General features: G+C 48.1%; 1 protein-coding gene across 2 annotated transcripts in view; it reads left to right on the plus strand.

Moving 5' to 3' along the window:
- The window catches only part of KIT (KIT proto-oncogene, receptor tyrosine kinase), an 83,249-nt gene that overhangs the window by 36,541 nt on the left and 29,141 nt on the right, over positions 1-17,567 (plus strand). For both annotated transcript variants that reach the window (XM_090035940.1, XM_090035941.1), the window contains exon 8: positions 16,820-16,934. In XM_090035940.1, coding sequence (XP_089892066.1) covers positions 16,820-16,934 — 115 coding nt within the window. The remainder of the gene's footprint in view (positions 1-16,819; positions 16,935-17,567) is intronic.

Here is a 17,567-nt window from a genome sequence, read left to right on the forward strand (position 1 = left end):
TCTTTGCGCTGACACATTTGCTGCTTATACAACCGCAAGCGTTGCAGTGCCAGGCGCTTTTCAAAGTGCCCGGTGCTGTGGCACTTACACTTGTAAAAAAGCCCAGTCTGCTTAGAGTAGGCTTGTCCAACATACGGCCCGCGGGCCGCCATGCAGCCCTCCAAGCTGTTTTCTGGGGCCTGAGGTGCTGCAATGGGAAACGAAAGTAAACACTGAACTTTCGTTTCAGGGGGGTGATTTGATACCGCTTCCTGTGAGGTCTTTGAATATGGCTCGCCAGCCCACTGGGTGATAAAAAGTTCATATCTGGCCTCACATTCAAAAAGGTTGGACACCGCTGGCTTAGAGGAATGGAGCAGGGTTTGTTGACTTGAGAGAAAATAGACATTATCAGGTAGCTAACAAATGAGAGGAATTCAGCATAAAGGATAACCCGATTAGTGGAAGAGCAAGACCACTCAAGAGGGAAGAGGGTTGTTGTTATTATCTGAGGCATACAGAGTAATTAGTAGTGGTATAAGCTGGATTATAATGAATCATAAAATCAGTGTCGGTGTTTAGTCTACTACTGCGAGACCGTTTCAGGCTAGACATAAGGAAGAATTTCTTTACTGGCCGAGCCCCCAAGGTCTGGAACAGTCTGCCATCGGACGTGGTTCAAGCACCTACTCTGAACACCTTCAAGAGCAAATTGGATGCTTATCTTGCTGGGATCCTATGACCCCAGTTGACTTCCTGCCCTTTGGACGTGGCAGGGGCTGGACTTGATGATCTTCCAAGGTCCCTTCGAGCCCTAATGTCTGTGAAATCTATGAAATCAGTCTTTGTTTTTCAGTGTTCAATAAGCTTATCAGTTTTAGTTCCCAGACCTGCTACCTGTGGTGTTTTGTAAATATCCCTTGAGTGTGTGGACTCTGAAGTCAGAAAAGAAGTGGCTGTTCTGTGAAAACTGTTCATAGTTTCTAGGGTTGGGAGGGACCTGAGCAGATCATCTAGTCTGACCCCCTGCCATGGCAGGAAAGAGTACTGGGGTCAAACGACCCCAGCAAGGTGTTCATCCAGCCTCCTCTTAAACACCCCCAGGGTAGGAGCCTGCACCACTTCTCTTGGAAGTTGGTTCCAGACCCTAGCCGCCCTGACCGTGAAGTAGCGCCTCCTGATATCTAACCTAAACCTACCCTCTGCCAGCTTGTGACTGTTATTCCTGGTCACTCCTGGTGGTGCTTGGGGGAACAGTGACTCCCCCAATGCCTGCTGATTCCTCCTGACTAGTTTATAACAGGCCACAAGATCCCCCCTCAGCCTTCTCTTTTGGAGGCTGAACAGGTTCAGGTCCCGTAGCCTCTCCTCATAGGGCCTGCCCTGTTGTCCCCTGATCATACAAGTGGCCCTCCTCTGGACCCTCTCCACGCTGTCCACATCCCTCCTGAAGTGTGGTGCCCAGAACTGGACGCAGTACTCCAACTGCGGCCTGACCAGTGCCGCATAGAGGGGGAGGATCACCTCTTTGGACCTGGTCGAGATGCATCTGTGGATGCATGACAGGGTACGGTTGGCCTTCCTAACACTGCCGGCCCATGTTCATCCTGGAGTCAGTGATGACCCCAAGATCCTTTTCTGCCTCCGTGCTGACAAGAGGGGAGTTCCCTAACCTGTAGGTATGGTGCCTGTTGTTCCTCCCGAGTTGCATCACCTTGCACTTGTCTGTGTTGAAACCCATCCTATTCTCGTCCGCCCACCCTTGTAACCTATCTAGGTCTGATTGTAGCCTGTTGCATCCTTCCAGTGTGCCCACATCCCCCCACATCTTAGTGTCATCAGCAAATTTGAACAGGGTGCTTTTTACCCCCTCGTCGAAATCACTGATGAAGATGTTGAACAGTGCGGGCCCGAGGACCGAGCCCTGCGGAACCCCACTGCCCACGTCCTTCCAGGTTGGGAAGGACCCATCCACTACCACCCTCTGGGTGCGGCCTACCAGCCAGTTGGCGACCCATTTGACTGTGTGGGTGTCTACACCACAGCCCCCCAGTTTCTTAATGAGAACGGGGTGAGAGACAGTGTCAAAAGCCTTCCGGAAGTCCAGGAAGATTATATCCACTGCTACCCCTGCATCTAATGATCTGGTGATCTGATCGTAAAAGGCCACCAGGTTGGTCTGACAGGACCTGCCACTGATGAACCTGTATTGGTTGCCCCTAAGCATGCAGTCCCCTGCTGGCCCCTCCTGGATGTGTGCCAGCATAATTTTCTCGAACAGCTTGCCTAGGATCGAGGTAAGACTAACCGGCCTATAGTCTCCCAGGTCCTCCTTCCTGCCTTTTTTGTAGATGGGGGCCACGTTGGCCCTCTTCCAGTCCTCCGGTACCTCACCAGAGTGCCACGAGTGCTCGTAAAGCCATGCCAGGGGACTTGCAGTGACCTCGGCCAGTTCCTTTAGAACTCTAGTGTTCTTCTACCTCTGTGTTTGAATTTCTGCATTCAGTCCTTCTCTTATGATCATTCATTGTTTTTCTCTAGCTTCAAACATATAATTTCACTGAGGGCATTTGGTGCGCTGGAAGAGGATGCTAGAGTCTGGGAGAGACATTCTGGATTCTGATGTCTTTATCTGAGATGTTGATTTTGGTGGCAGTGGAAATGAATTGACAGGTTTGCATATATGTTTAAGGCAGGGTTATGTCCCACTTTGTGCTTGCTTATCTTATTTATTGAAGTGTTAAATAGGATGGAGTGTCAATGGCTGTGTGTAGACAAAATGAGGGGCATGTGTGCACGACACTTTAAAGTGGGCTAAATGCTTTTGTACCGCTTTAATGGTGTCAGTGTTTGCATGCCTTGGCAACATATTGCACATTAATTACAGCCGCTGTAGCAAATTCGGTCGTGTAACGCACCTTAAATGACTTGGAGCGAAGCACCATGCTCCATGCAGCTCAGAGGCTCTGCAGGAAGCCCTGCAGGCAGCCTGGCAGCAACTCGGAAAGGTGGGCTCTTGCCCAAGAGAGGGGAAAAAAAAAAAGGAGCAAACCTGATTTTGTCCCCCCTCCCTCATGGAGCCTGCCTGAGCTGCGCAAGTGCCTGGTGCTTCCCTCCACAGCTATGGTGCCGTCCAGAACCGCCTGACCTGGGTGCCTGTGGGTAGGTGCTGCTTGGGAGGGAGAGGTGGGGACACGCCACTGTTGTAGAGGGAAGCAGCAGCCCCACCGAAGCCCAGAGACTGCTTTACCTGCTGGCAGCTTGCCCTCCCCTCCCTGCAGCCATAGAGGCAAGTAAGTCAGGTGTGTGCATGACACGGGGGTTTAATTGACCCTAAATTGAAGCAGTGTTTTTAAAAACCCACCACTTCAATTTAGGGCCCCCGTGTCATCTGCACACGCCGTTTGATGGTAAAAGCTGTTTCTGGGTTAGTGACAAGTGTCGCAAGTATTTTCTGCAGAGCAGAAGAGGTGTTATGCAAGGGCCAGACTGCTTTTTTCATGTGTATGGAATGACTTCCGGTTTTGCGGGTGTGAATGGTGGTCTGCAATTGGTTTTTACGTTGCCATCCCTGGTGTGGACCTTGGTATCTAGAAAGTTTACCCAGAAGGGATACTTCAGCAGAGAACTAGACCATATATTTGAAAGAACCATCCAAATCCCTCATATTAACCTGTACCAGACAGAAGGAAAACCCTACTGACCATACATCCCTGGTAGTCATTTACTATCCCACACTTGACTGATAAGAAGGAACATCCAACAATTACAGCCTATACTTCAAAAGGATCAAACCTTGAGAGAAACATTCCCAACCCCTCTGCTCCACTCCCAACTTTCAAGAAACTCCCTACCCTTTCCCAGTTCCATCATCAGAAGTAAACTTACCAAATGGAACACTTCTATGGGTTCTATGCTTTTTGCCATGCATTACAGGCAGCTCTCGGACTTAAAACATGATTGGTTTCTGAAAACTGTCTTAAGTCAAGACATTGTAACTCAGAACCAGTTTTCCCATAGGAGCAATAATATAAATGGGAGATTTGTTCCTTTAAGATGCTCAATACAGCTGTGGCCAACTGGTAAGTCTGTTGTGATGGAAGGGGACAGGAGGAGGGGTGAGGTGTGGGGGCGCACATCAAGGCCCCCTTGCAATGAGGGTCGAGTGGGACTGGGGCAAGTGCTGCCCAGTAGGGCAGTGAGAAACTTCAGTAGGTGATTCAATTAGGAGGAGATTTGGCCCAATTCAGGGACCGAATCTCTGAATCCAAATCGAATCAGGAGATCAAGTAAAAGCTCTGAATCAATGTGAAGCATCCAAATTGATTCGGAAAAGATTTGGCCGATTTTGGAGATTCAGCCATAGACTAAAAAGGCAACTGACAGCTGCCTCCAGTTGGTAAATCTGCTGGTGTTGGGAGAGGGAGGGATTGGGGCTGGGGCTGGGGCTTGGGCTGGGACAAGCTGCCCAGCCAGGGGGCGGAGGGGGTGCAGGATGTGGGCACGGCTTGCTCTAGGTGGAAGGAGGCAAGCAGCTGCATGGCATAGCCCCTGCTTCCAGCACTACTGCACCCACATCCTCTGCACCTTCTGCACCGGCTAGTAAAGCGGTAGCAGAGCAGAGCCCCTGCTCCCAGGGCTGCTGCAGGTGCAGTAGCCCTAGGAGTAGGGCTATGCCCTGCTGCCACCTGGAGCAAACCATATCTGCATTGTCCATCCTGCCCCCCACTCGCATGCTGGCTGGGCAAATGGCAGCAGGGCATAGCCCTCACAGCTCTCCATATCGGGGCAGAGGCAGGCACAGCCAGGGGAATCACGGGAGAAGCCCCCATGGCTCTCCTGCCCAGCCTCATCCCCACCCAGCCCAACCTCTGGCACTTTAAAAAAGCTCTGCACTTACCAGTTGGAGCAGCAGCAGCAATTGGGGCCTCTGGGCGCTCATGGCAGAGCCCTCCTGCACAGTGTGGGGCAAGGGGATCACCCCCCATCCTGCCTGGCACCCATGTGGCAGCTGCCCCATTGTGCAGGTGCAGTTTCATAATTGATAGGGTTGGAAGGGACTTGAGCAGATTATCAAGCCTGACCCCCTGCCATGGGCAGGAAAGGTGATTGTCTAGCCTCCTTCGGAGGACCCCCAAGGTAGGAGCGAGCATCACTTCTGTTGAAAGTTGGTTCCACATCCTAGCTGCCCTGACCGTGAAGTAGTACTTCCTGATGTCTAGCCTGAATCTACTCTTGATCAACTTGTGGCTGTTATTCTTAGTTACTCAGGGTAGTACTTGGGGAAATAGGCCCTCTCCCATTCCCTGCTGGTCCACCCTGGTAAGTTTATAGACGGCCAACAGATCCCCTCTCAGCCTTCTCTAACTAGGTCCTCTCTGACCCTAGGCCTGGAGGTGCCTCTCATAAGTCTGTCCAGACCCCAGTGGGGGAGATATCCTGGTCCCTGCTCAGAAAAATGGAGGCAAAGAATTTGTTAAAGAGGTCAGCTTTCTTGTCTGGGGCAACCACCAGATTGTCAAGCGTGTCCTGGAGGAGCGCCACATTAACCCGTGCCTCCTTTTTACTCCCTATGTTTTTTAAAAAGGACTTCTTGTTATCTTTGATCCTGGTCGCTAGTCCTAGTTCTGTCTCTGCCTTAGCCTTCCTAACAGTCCCCTACAATCCTGAGCAATGGAGGTAATAATCCTCCTTGGTGATGGCCTCTCCCTTCTACCAGGGGTACGCCTCCTTTTTAGCTTTCAGGTGTTCCTGAATGCCTTTGAGCCATGGGGGCTTTTGAGCACTCTTGCCCCCTTTGATTTGTGTTGGAACTGTCGCTCGTTGGGCACGGAGGATCATCTCCTTAAGGAACGACCACTTATCGTGGACTCCCAACTCCCCTACCCTCTGGGACCTTGGTGCCTCTCCTACGAGTCTACTTACCTCATTGAAATCGGCCCTCCTGAAGTCAAGGTCTACTGCCCTGCTGCAGGCCTTTGACACCCTGTGCTGGATAGTGAATTCCAGTAGATAATGATCGCTATCACCCAGGTCGTCAAGAACCTGCAGTCCCCTCACCAGGTCATTGCCTGTGGCCAGGATCAGGTCCAGCAAGGCATTTCCTGTGGTGGGACTGTGCACCTCCTGGGTTAGGTGGAAGTCCTGTGTCTTGGCTAGGAACCTATGTGAGCTGACCGCTCCTCCCAGCATATGTCCAAGTAGTTTAGGTCACCCATGATGACCACATCCCTTGACTTAACTGCCTCCGCGAGCTGGCCAGAGAACTCCCGGTCCAGCTCTTTCCCTTGGTTGGGTGGTCTGTAACAGACACCCACCGTTAAGTCCCTTTCCCCACGACCTCCTTGTATTCTTACCCAGAGCACTTCAGTCTGCCCCTCCTCTAACCCAGTGCTGTTTGTTGAGGAAATGCAGTGCAGCTTGACAGAGCGCTGTGCACTGTCTGGGAGCTAGGGTGTTTCCACTTGTCACCCAGAGTCCAGGAGCACTCATCCCCAGTGGCCCCGGCTTCCAGGGAGCACATGGCACCCTGCCGAGTGGTCCTGCACTGCACCCACGCTATGGAGCAGCTGCCACGCTGGTGCGAGGTGCGGGGGGCTATCCCCAAGCCCCCCATTGCCCCATGCTGTGTGGGGGGTGGGGGGCTCTGCATGAGTGCCCAGAGGCCCCAATTCCCGCTTCTGCAGCCAGTGAGTATGGGGCTCTTTTTTTGAAGTGCCAAGACTAGGCTGGTGCCAGGCAGGGGATGGGGCCAGGCAGGGCAGCCATGGGGGCTTCTCCCATGGCTCTCCCTGTCCAGGTATAGGCAGGCACAGTCAGAGGAGCCACCGGGCTGTGCCTGCCTTTCCCCATCCTATCTGAATCAGTGCTGAATCTTCCAAAGCTGATTCGGCCAAAATCAATTCAGAACAGTGATCGGAATCTCCAACTAGAATCACTGTCCTCTGAATTGGACGAATCTGAATCCAAATCAAATATTCCCTCTTTGCACAGGCCTGCTGCCAAGCCTGGGCAGGGCAGGCACAGGATGGAGCTGCGGCTTAGCTGGGGAGTGCAGGGAGAGAGGGATGGCTCCTACCACTGAGCACTGCTCGTCTGGCGGCTCGGCCAGTTTTTCATGCTGCTCTACCCACTGCTTGTCTGGGAAGGCATGTGGGGGGAGAGGGGGCTTCTGCCCCTCGATCTGCATGGCATAAGGCAGGCCATGCTGCACTTGGGGTGTGCAGTGGAGCGGGGGCTATGGGGAGCTGCAACCATCTGAAAATTCACTGTAGCCCCCACCATAGCCCCCATTCCAGCACCTCCACCACCAGCCTGGATCGCAGCCCGGTGCAACCCTGGACCCGCCCTGCTCCACACAGATCTGGCACACCTCCCCCATGCCCTCCCGGACAAGTGGTGGGAGCCAGCCCCCCACACACTCTCCAGAAGAACTGTGGCTCCATCCTGCGCATACCCCACCCCAGCTAGGCAGAACTTGCCCCAGCCCCTGCCCCACTCCCTCTCTCACTCTGGGGGGCCTCGATGTGTCCCCCCATGCACCTTCCCTTCTTCCTCCCCTTCCACCACAATAGACTTACCAGCTGGATGCAGCTGTATTGAGTGCTGTAAAATTGAAACATACATCGGAACTTCAAGACGGTGTCAATTTATAAAAGCCATCATGGGGCATCTGGTGCCACCTTAATCAGTGCCTCCCCTGCGACCAGTCCCGCCAACCGGGGGGGAGTGCCTCGGCCGACCCTGCACCCGATCTCGCTGCTTGGGGGGACCCCCGTGGCCAATCCCGCAACAGCCGATCACCGCACTTCCAGGGGTGGCTGCGGCCGCTTCTGGGAGTGGGTGCAGTGATCGGCTGGCGCTTGCAGGGGGGACACTGGCACTTCTGCCTGCCCCCCAAGCTCATTTCCTAAGCAGCAAGTGCGGCCAGTCAGGGGGAGCACCGGTGCTCTCAGAGTGCATGTGCATCCGGTACACATAGCCACTGAACGTCATAAGTGTCGTTCATTGTAACTCCAAGTCATAAGTCAAGGACTGCCTTTAATTTCAATGGTAATGCTCCCAACGCATTCCCTGGACCAGCCTCTCCACGGTCTGGGGGATGTGCTGGTCAGTGGCTACTCCTCTCCTCTTCTCCTCCCTGCCCCCCAACTGTCCCATCTCCAACCTTTTCCTGATATGCAGGACAGTTATGGGGAAGTGTTCCCTGTGTCTTTGGCAGATGGGTCCCCTTGGGCAGTGGTTCAAATCCTCTGTGGTGATGAGGGTGTTTTTGTTTGAAAGCAACTAAATGAAGGTCTCTACACTAACAGTTTTTACCACCAGGCATTCTGTTGCAGTATCAGCAGACAAGAGGCAGTTTGAAACATCTTGTTTTTCCATTGATCTACCAGTGTGTTGATCTGTTTTGTTTGTCTTGTAACTTCAGAAATGGTAGTTCAGAAAGGCTGGGCAGTCTCGAATGTCCTTCACCAGCCAGGAAGGCATGGGAAACAGTCATGTGAGATGGCGTTGTCTTGCAGAACTACTAGAACTTATTCTTGCACAAGTGGCCTACTTCTGAAAGGGAGGCAAAGGAATTGCAAGGAATATATTGTTACTGCCGGTTCTGTGAAACTGGTGCTCTTAGATCTGGGACATTATATATATTGTCCGTAAGTAGCTTGTCAGTTCCTTATAGCATGTGCTGCTGGGTTCTGCAATTAAAAGTAGATGCTCCAGGTTTTGTTTTTTTTAACAGGCGAGTAGTAATTTTCAAGCTAGAGATTACTATGTGGCTGCAGGAATGATAAAGATGAGAATCTCCCAGCTGCAGCCCACATAAAAGTAAACAATTTAATTTATCTGGGGGTGCCCAGGCTTATGACCTCTAGTAATGCAGTTTCCTTCCTTCCTGGTTCAGATGTTTATATCCAGTTTCTGGACTATTAAAGCAACAGTTTCTTTTCTAAGTGGGGCCCAATCCTGTAAGATAATGTGAGTTTAGAGCATACCTCAGAGGAGGCTTGCAACATCTCCTAAGTGGCATAGCATCAATGCATGGATTGGGACTGCAAACTTTGTAGAAACTGTTAGTTTCCTCAGAGATGATTTGTACTGAAGTTTGAAATAACTAAACACAGCATAATAAAACAATTCCAAGTAGTCTCAAGTTTCTGTAAAAGCTGTTAGATAAATCTTTTTTGGCAGTCTTTTCTGTTTTACAAGGGCGACATATATTTGAGCATTGTAGACAACGTTCTTTAAAATGCTGGTTTTAGTTGCATAGTTTTATATAAAGTGTTCATTGTGTAATAATGAAAGACAAAGAATAATAATAATACCTTTTGTTTATATGATTTCATCAATAAAGTAGCTGCATGACTTGTCATCCCAGTGGCTGAGGTCAGGATTCTTATCTAATTCTGAATGAGGAATGGCCACTGAAGTCAGTTGCAATTCTGCATGGATTGCTGGGGTGCAGGGGTGGGTAAAATATGGCCTGAGGACGGTCTTTGGCCATGGTGAGTCCCTCAGTCCCACTTGGCCCAGGCACTGTCTGGCCGTGACACATCCTGCCATCCCCTGGGCACACAGCATTGCTGGGGCAGCCCCATGGCTGGACTACCTTTCTAGGCAGCACAGGCAGTGGTAGCTCCTCGCTGCCACCACTGCTGTTCCAGCCCCACAGTACCAGTGGGGACCCGCATGCACAGCCCCACTCCAGCCCTCCCTGCGCCTCCTCCGGATTTGTCTGCCCTGGCTGAGCAGCAATGATGGCTAGGCAGAAACTGCTACCCTCCCATACCCACAAATGCCCCCTCCACAAAACCCCCATACCCAGCCTCCCACATCCACACATACCCCCACACCTTCCCACCCACCCCACATACACACACCCACAGCCCCTCATAAATCCCGTACTGCCCACAGTATACAAGAGTAAGGCTTCATTTTGAAGTATTATGCAATCACTTCCATATATGCAACACAAACACACAAATTTTTTTAATAAAATTAAAATATGTTATAGTCAATGTTGATTGTTAGTATATAATTTGGTTTCTTTTCTGGTTCCAATATGGCAAACCCACTTCCCAAAAGGAGTACTTCTGGGGGCAAGGGGAGGGACTTCCAGTGCCAAAGGTCAGGGATGAGGGGGCTTGACTTCTAGTCCCAAGATGGCAACCAGGGGGCAGGGCACCTGTCAAAGGGTGGGGCTACCCTTGTGGCCCTCAACAGCTCACCAAAACTCATTAAGTGGCCCTCCAGCAGAAATAATTCTATAGTGCATATGAATCTGACTCGGACAGGGCTGATAGTTAAACACTGTTTAATAGCTGACCTGGTAAAACACTATTTATAAGTGGATGGAGGATCATGCCACTTTTACAACAAAGCCCAAATACCCATTTGAAACCAGCTGCCAGAAGATCTGAAAGTCAAAGAATATTTGGTTTGGATTAAAATTAATGCAGCAGAAGCATATGTTAATTCAAAATGATGTAGAATTGTTAAATGAAGGCTTTCTTTGCAGTAAATATAATATAAATTACCTGATAAAGGAAGGAGCTATGAAAGCCAAAAAAAAATTATAAATTGAAGATTGGTATGTGAAGGGACTAACAAGTAAAAAAACCTCACAATTATTCCAGAGCAACAGATACAGTGTATCTAGCAATTAGTTAACTTGTTTTTAAACTTATTTTCAAATTTAATGGAAATCAACAACAAAGTGTTATCAGTTCTGAAAAATGCTACAGAGGGACAAATAGGCACAGCATAAGTACAACATTATAGATCACATAATGCCAAATCCAGCTTTCACCTTACCATCAGAAAACCCTATTGAAAATGCAGAGTGCACACAAGAGGTCACCATAGTGTCTTAAAGAGACTAATTCCAATTTAGAAAATGTAGTTACAGTTGCTTACCTGCGTATATGTTCCGATGAGCAGAACATATACGCAGGTAAGCAACAGGGGCCAGGGTAATGCTGAAAGTAGGGGGCCAGTGTACACATCCTCAGGAGGCCTTAAGTGCCTCTACACAAATGCTCCTAGTATGGGAAACAAGCAAGAGGAACTTACCCTCCTGCTAGCTGACACCAACCCGGACATAGTGGGGCTCACTGAAATGTGGTGCGACCCAACGCATGACTGGGCAGTGAATATCAAGGGCTATAGGGTGTACAGGAGGGATAGGACAGGGAGGAAAGGTGGGGGCGTGGCGCTCTACATTAAGGAGGAATTCACTTCCTCATCAATTAGCAAAGAATCAGAGGAAGGGCACTCTGAAGTGCTCTGGGTTAGAATACAAGGCAGTCAAGGGGAAAGAGATTTAATGGTGGGGGTCTACTACAGACCACCCAACCAAGGGGAAGAGCTAGACCAGGAATTCTTAAGTCAGCTCATGGAGGTAGTTAGGTCAAAGGACGTGGTCATCATGGGGGACCTGAACTTTCCAGACATCTGCTGGGAAGAGCAGTCAGCCAGGTCTGACCGCTCACGTAGGTTCCTAGCCAGAATGCAGGACCTCCATCTAACCCAGGAGGTGCACAGCACCACCAGGAGAGACACCTTGTTGGACCTGGTGCTGGCCACAGGTGACAGTCTGGTTGGGGGGCTGCGGGTGCTCGACCACCTGGGCGACAGTGATCATCGCCTGCTGGAATTCATCATCCAGCTCAAGATGGCAAAGGCCTACAGCAAGGCAGCAGCCCTAGATTTCAGGAGGGGGGACTTCAATGAGCTAAGGAGAATAGTCGGGGAAGCGCTGAGGGGAGGGGAGCCAGGTGCCCAAGAAGAGTGGTCGCTCCTTAAGGAGACGATCCTTCAAGCCCAAAGGGAGGTAATCCCAACACGGATCAAAGGGGGCAGGAGGGCGCAAAAGCCCCCATGGCTCATCAAAAGCGGCCGGGAATGTCTCCTAGCTAAAAGGGAGGCGCACACCCAATGGAAGGGAGGGGCCATCACCAGGGATGACTATACTGCAGTTGCTCGGGGATGTAGGGGGGCAGTCAGGAAGGCCAAGGTGGAGATGAAACTGGGACTAGCTTCCCAGATCAAGGACAGCAAAGAAGTCCTTTTTTAAATACTTAGGGGGCAAAAAGAAGTTTGCGGGTAACATGGGGCCCCTGCAGGACACACTAGGAAATTTGGTCGTCACAGCAGACGACAAAGCCAACATATTTAACGATTTCTTTGCTTCCGTTTTCCTGAGCAGGGACTGGAACAGCCACCCCCCTCTGGGCTCCCCTTAGATCCCAAGGGTGGCACACCTAGGCCAAGGGTTAGTAAGGAACTAGTCGGAACTTCTGGAGGGACTGGATGTATTCAAAGCAGCTGGTCCGGGCACTCTCCACCCTAGAGTACTATGTAATTAGCTGTGGTCATTGTGGGACCCCTGGCACAGCTTTACGAGCACTCGTGGTGCTCTGGTGTGGTGCCAGAGGACTGGAAGAGGGCCAATGTGGTTCCCATCTTCAAAAAGGGGAGAAAGGAGGACCCGGGAAACTATAGGCCAGTTAGTCTTACCTCGATCCTGGGCAAGCTTTTTGAGGGAATTATTCTGGCACATATCCACAAGGGGCCAGCAGGGGAGATTATGCTCAGGGGCAACCAACACGGGTTCATTAGAGGCAGGTCTTGTCAAACCGACCTGGTGGCCTTCTACGACCAGGTCACCAAATCCTTAGATGCAGGGGTAGCGGTGGACATAGGAAAGCCTTCGACACTGTCTCTCACCCTGTTCTCATCAAGAAACTGGGAGACTGTGGTGTCGACACCTACACAGTCAAATGGGTCACCAACTGGCTGGAGGGTCACACACAGAGAGTGGTGGTGGATGGGTCATTTTCGACCTGGAGGGATGTGGGCAGTGGGGTTCCGCAGGCTTGGTCCTCGGGCCCACACTATTCAACGTCTTCATCAGTGACTTCGACGAGGGGGTAAAAAGCACCCTGTTCAAATTTGCTGATGACACTAAGATGTGGGGGGATGTGGGTACGTTAGAAGGGAGGAATAGGAAGAACCAGCAGCATACCTACAGGCTGGGGAACTCCTTTCTCATCAGTACAGAGGCAGAAAAGGATCTTGGAGTCATCATTGATGCCAAGATGAACATGGGCTGGCAGTGTGGGGATGCAGTCAGGAAGGCCAACCGCACCTTGTCATGCATCCACAGATGCATCTCAAGCAGGTCCAAGGAGGTGATACTCCCCCGCTATGTGGCACTGGGCAGGCCGCAGCTGGAGTACTGCGTCCAGTTCTGGGTGCTGCACTTCAAGAGGGATGTGGACAACATGGAGAGGGTCCAGAGGAGGGCCACTCGCATGATCAGGGGGCAGCAGGGCAGGTCCTATGAGGAGAGGCTACGGGACCTGAACGTGTTCAGCCTCCACAAGAGAAGGCTGAGGGGGGATCTAGTGACCTGTTACAAACTAGTCAGGGGGGACCAGCAGGCATTGGGGGAAGTCCCTGTTCCCCCAAGCACTATGAGGAGTGACCAGGAATAACAGTCACAAGCTGGCAGAGGGTAGATTCAGGCGAGATATCAGGAGGCGCTACTTCACGGTCAGGGCGGCTAGGATCTGGAACCAACTTCCAAGAGAAGTGGTGCTGGCTCCTACCCTGGGGGTCTTTAAGAGGAGGCTAGATGAACATCTTGCTGGGGTCGTTTGACCCCAGTAGTCTTTGCTGTCATGGCAGGGGGTCGGACTCAATGATCTGCTAAGGTCCCTTCCGATCCTACAAACTATGAAACTATGAAAGAAAGTCCCCTTTCTGCTAATAATTATAAACAGTGAAAGGAAAATAATTACTTTTTGATATTTATTTTCCTATGTTAATGAGGAAAAGGAAATTTGTAATAAAAATTAATTAAATCAACCACGTTAATGTATCAACCATCAAGTTAAAATAGGAACAACTTCTTTAAGTCTTGTTTTTTATGCTTGGAATCCAGAACAATAAGGGTCGAATAACACTTAATAAACTTAATGAAATTAGAGATTTAAAGCATTTAATGACTGATTATTATTGGAAATAATAATACGTGCACAGAACAATTTAATGAAACGTTAAATAATTAACATGTTATAGCCAAAGAAGTAAGCAACATATAGTCATTAAGAGCCTGCCAGATACTGAGGATAATTAGACATTGGAAGTCATAAAACCAACCATAGTACATTATCTCTTAGAGCAAGACCACTTAAAGAGAATCTGGGTCTATACTTGTCAGAGCTGGCCCACTTTTCATCCTATTTACTCCACATTCATTTGAAACAAGATACAAATGATGAGAGAAGCAACCCTCTGCTACAGACCATGCCCCCACTCAGTATAAAATGAGCTGGAGCACGAATGGGAGTGTCTGTCTGGTAGCTTCACTGTTCCACATGGCAGAATAGATGCAGCTCTCCACTACCTTAAAATGGTACCCCTTCATTACCATTAGATAGATGACCCTAGAAAGAACTCCGTAGTGGGGAGAGAGGCTACCCCAGAAGAATGAAATTGCTTGCAGAAAATTAAAATGGCCCCTTGTCTTTGGGTCCTTTAACCTGCCCTCACAAGGATACCGTAAAGGAGAAACTGCTGTAACACCAGCAGATTTTAAGCTGTGTAGCTAAATGATGATTTTAAATGGAGACCTTTATTTTGATTTCACTTGTGCCACTTCATTGCTGTCAAGGTGTGATGGTATTGTTCAAGATATCTTGCTGTGACTCCACAGTCTGAACCATGGCCTGGACTTCTGCCACAGGCTGTCTCTAGTTGCTCCTGTTGCAAATAGTTACGTGGTTAATTAGTCTGGGTAGTCCAAAGAAGTTGGATATGATGCTTGCTCTCTGTGCTGGGCTGTAAGAATTGCCATATCTTGATTAGGATGGCTTGTGTGGACCTTTCACTTTTTTTGACTCCCTATAGTAGTGTAATCCAGATCACATTCCAGCTCACTATCTCATTTTTCTCCCTTTCATGTTAGAGTACTGTTAGAGATTTTTCTGAACAGTAAACCTGCACGTTGGTTTGTTTTCCTCCATCCAAAGCCAGAAAGATCTAGGTTCAGGCCTCTCCCAGTGTGGTACTTTTCAGTATCTCATGTTTACCTTACTCATAAATTTAATTTGATGCTTTTAATTTCTCCAGTTCTTTTTGGCAGTGATTAATGTTGGATGGTTATGCTGCCTACTTCACACTTTGTATTTCAAAAGAAATGTGTACATCTGGGCCCCAGGCTAGCTACTTTTTCAAACATTCTGAATATGGCTTTTTTGCAATTGAATTTTAAAAAGAATACTTGCATCTCTTCCATGAACTTCCCTGTTGTCCAAGATGTGCACAACCAGAATGTTTACACTGAAAGAGCAATGTTGCCAATCTATCTTAGCACTTTGTTTGATGCTTTGCGTGAAACATTACATGCAAATTTAGATGAAAGAAATTAAGTTCCTGTTATATGACTCGTTAGTTGGTGGTACATGATTGAAGACATGCATATGTGTGATTGTCTCCAGTTCAGTCAACAAGTACATTATACAGTGAAAAATTGGTACAAACAAGTTGTAGTGTGCAAATCTTAACTGGTATAGATCAGTATCTTCATTAGAGTCAGCAGAGCTTGATAAATTTACAACACACTAGAATCTGATCCTATCTGTAAAATGTAACACATTAGTAAAAATCTGTAAATTGATCAGTGCCTTTGTTGAAAGATTCAATCTAATCTTTAATCTCTGTTTCAGATATTGGAGAGGAATGGTGATAAATAAGCCTTTTAATCCAGGTTCTCCATCAAATGAATCTCTATGAAGTGTTCCAGACAAGTTTCTCAAAACTCTCTTATAGGCAGTCCCCCTTCCTAAACAAGGCTAAGATCAATATAAATTCAATTCTTTTGCTATGTTCTCCTTTAGTGCTTGCATAATCTTTAAACAAACAACAATAACGTTGTTGTTTCTTGATTTAATAAAACAGACTATATAGCATCATAGGGAATAGAAAAAACTAACTAAAATGTTTGTTGATGTAACAAGTCAACTGTGGCTTGCATTTTAGAGTTTTTCTATATTCCTTTAAAAATTAAGTTTGTCTCGTAAATTCAGAAGCTTTTAAAAACAAGCTTTGAACACCTAAAAATACCAATAATAAAGTATTTGTATATTGCTGTTTAACTGTTGTATGTCATTTATCCATTTAGCCAGTTGCCTTCAATATTTGCATTTAATTTTCTGAGTAACTCATTACAAGCTTCTTCCACTGTATTTGCTGTGATCTTGAGAACTTGCAGGGAGGGTCAGTGTACAATAAATCCCTACTTTTTGGTCATACAAATAAATACTGGTATATTTTGGTAAAGTTCCTTTCCTGGCTGTGATATTTTATACAGACAGATATAGTACAAGCGTGGTTTGGCAGATGCACTCAGAAAATCATGAAAAAGTAGTGTTCTCCCTACATGGCAGTTAGGTGATCTGCAGAAAAACTGAAATTTCATTAGCGTTCAAAACATGGAAAGCATTTGTATGTGAATTTCTCTGCTTTTGCTGTGATTTTAAATTCATGCAGAAACCAAGAACGTAACAAAGGTAAAGATACTTGTATCTAACCCAGAAAGCCAATATAAACTTTTAAGTTGAGTATATTTTCATAGGTTGTCAACACTAGAGTGATATAATCAGTGAAATATGGTCATTCGGACCCTGATCCTGCAAACATTCATGTGCATAACTTTATGTACATTAGTCCCATGGTAATTAAATGTAGAGTTTAGGTAAGATTAGGAATTAAAATGTAATGGGATGCAGGTTATATATTGACCTGAAGCATAACAGTTCGCTTTGATTTCTTACAGCAAAACCAGAGATTCTTACTTCGGACAGACTCAGTAATGGTATGCTCCAGTGTGTAGCAGCTGGCTTCCCAGCCCCTACAGTAGAGTGGTATTTTTGTCCAGAAATTGAGCAGAGGTAAGTGAGAAGACAATAACATAAATCTTGCCTGGGACCCCTCACTTAATAGTCAAACGATAGGAAGCTGAAATAAGTTAGTTGAGAATGTAGTCAAATACAGGCAACCCCCACTTAACGCTGTTAATTGGTTCTGGAAAAACTAAGCGTTAAGTGGAACCATGCTAAGCGAAACCCATTTCCCCATAGGAATGAATGTAAATAGAGATAATTAGTTACCGTCACTTCTTGCTTCAGCTTCCTTGGTTTTCCAGGTCTATATCATTGATTTGGTTGCAGTGCTTACTCGTTGGAGGATATTCAGTGTATATTACAGAGTAGACCAGTGCTAAGGACCCTTTCTGGCTGTGGGCCAGAATGATGCATTTTGGGTCAGAGGCAGGTGCTAAGAGCTGCCTGCCTCTAATGCATCTCTCTGCAGTGGCACAAGGAAAATGCCCGTACTTGAACACCCTGACTCTGAATACCCCTGAAGCCCTATGGACTGTACATTGCCAGTCCCTGGAGTAAACAGGAAGAGGCAGTATAACTCTGCTGTTAACTAATGAGCTTTGAAGGCACTGTAGCCATTTACACCAAACAGAATTTGTCCCTCACTGTGAAACTTTGCAGAATGGCAATCTTAGAATAGCT

This window comes from Crocodylus siamensis, chromosome 2 (genome assembly GCF_052110815.1).
Source record: "Crocodylus siamensis isolate JL-2025a chromosome 2, ASM5211081v1, whole genome shotgun sequence".
Lineage (NCBI taxonomy): Eukaryota > Metazoa > Chordata > Crocodylia > Crocodylidae > Crocodylus > Crocodylus siamensis.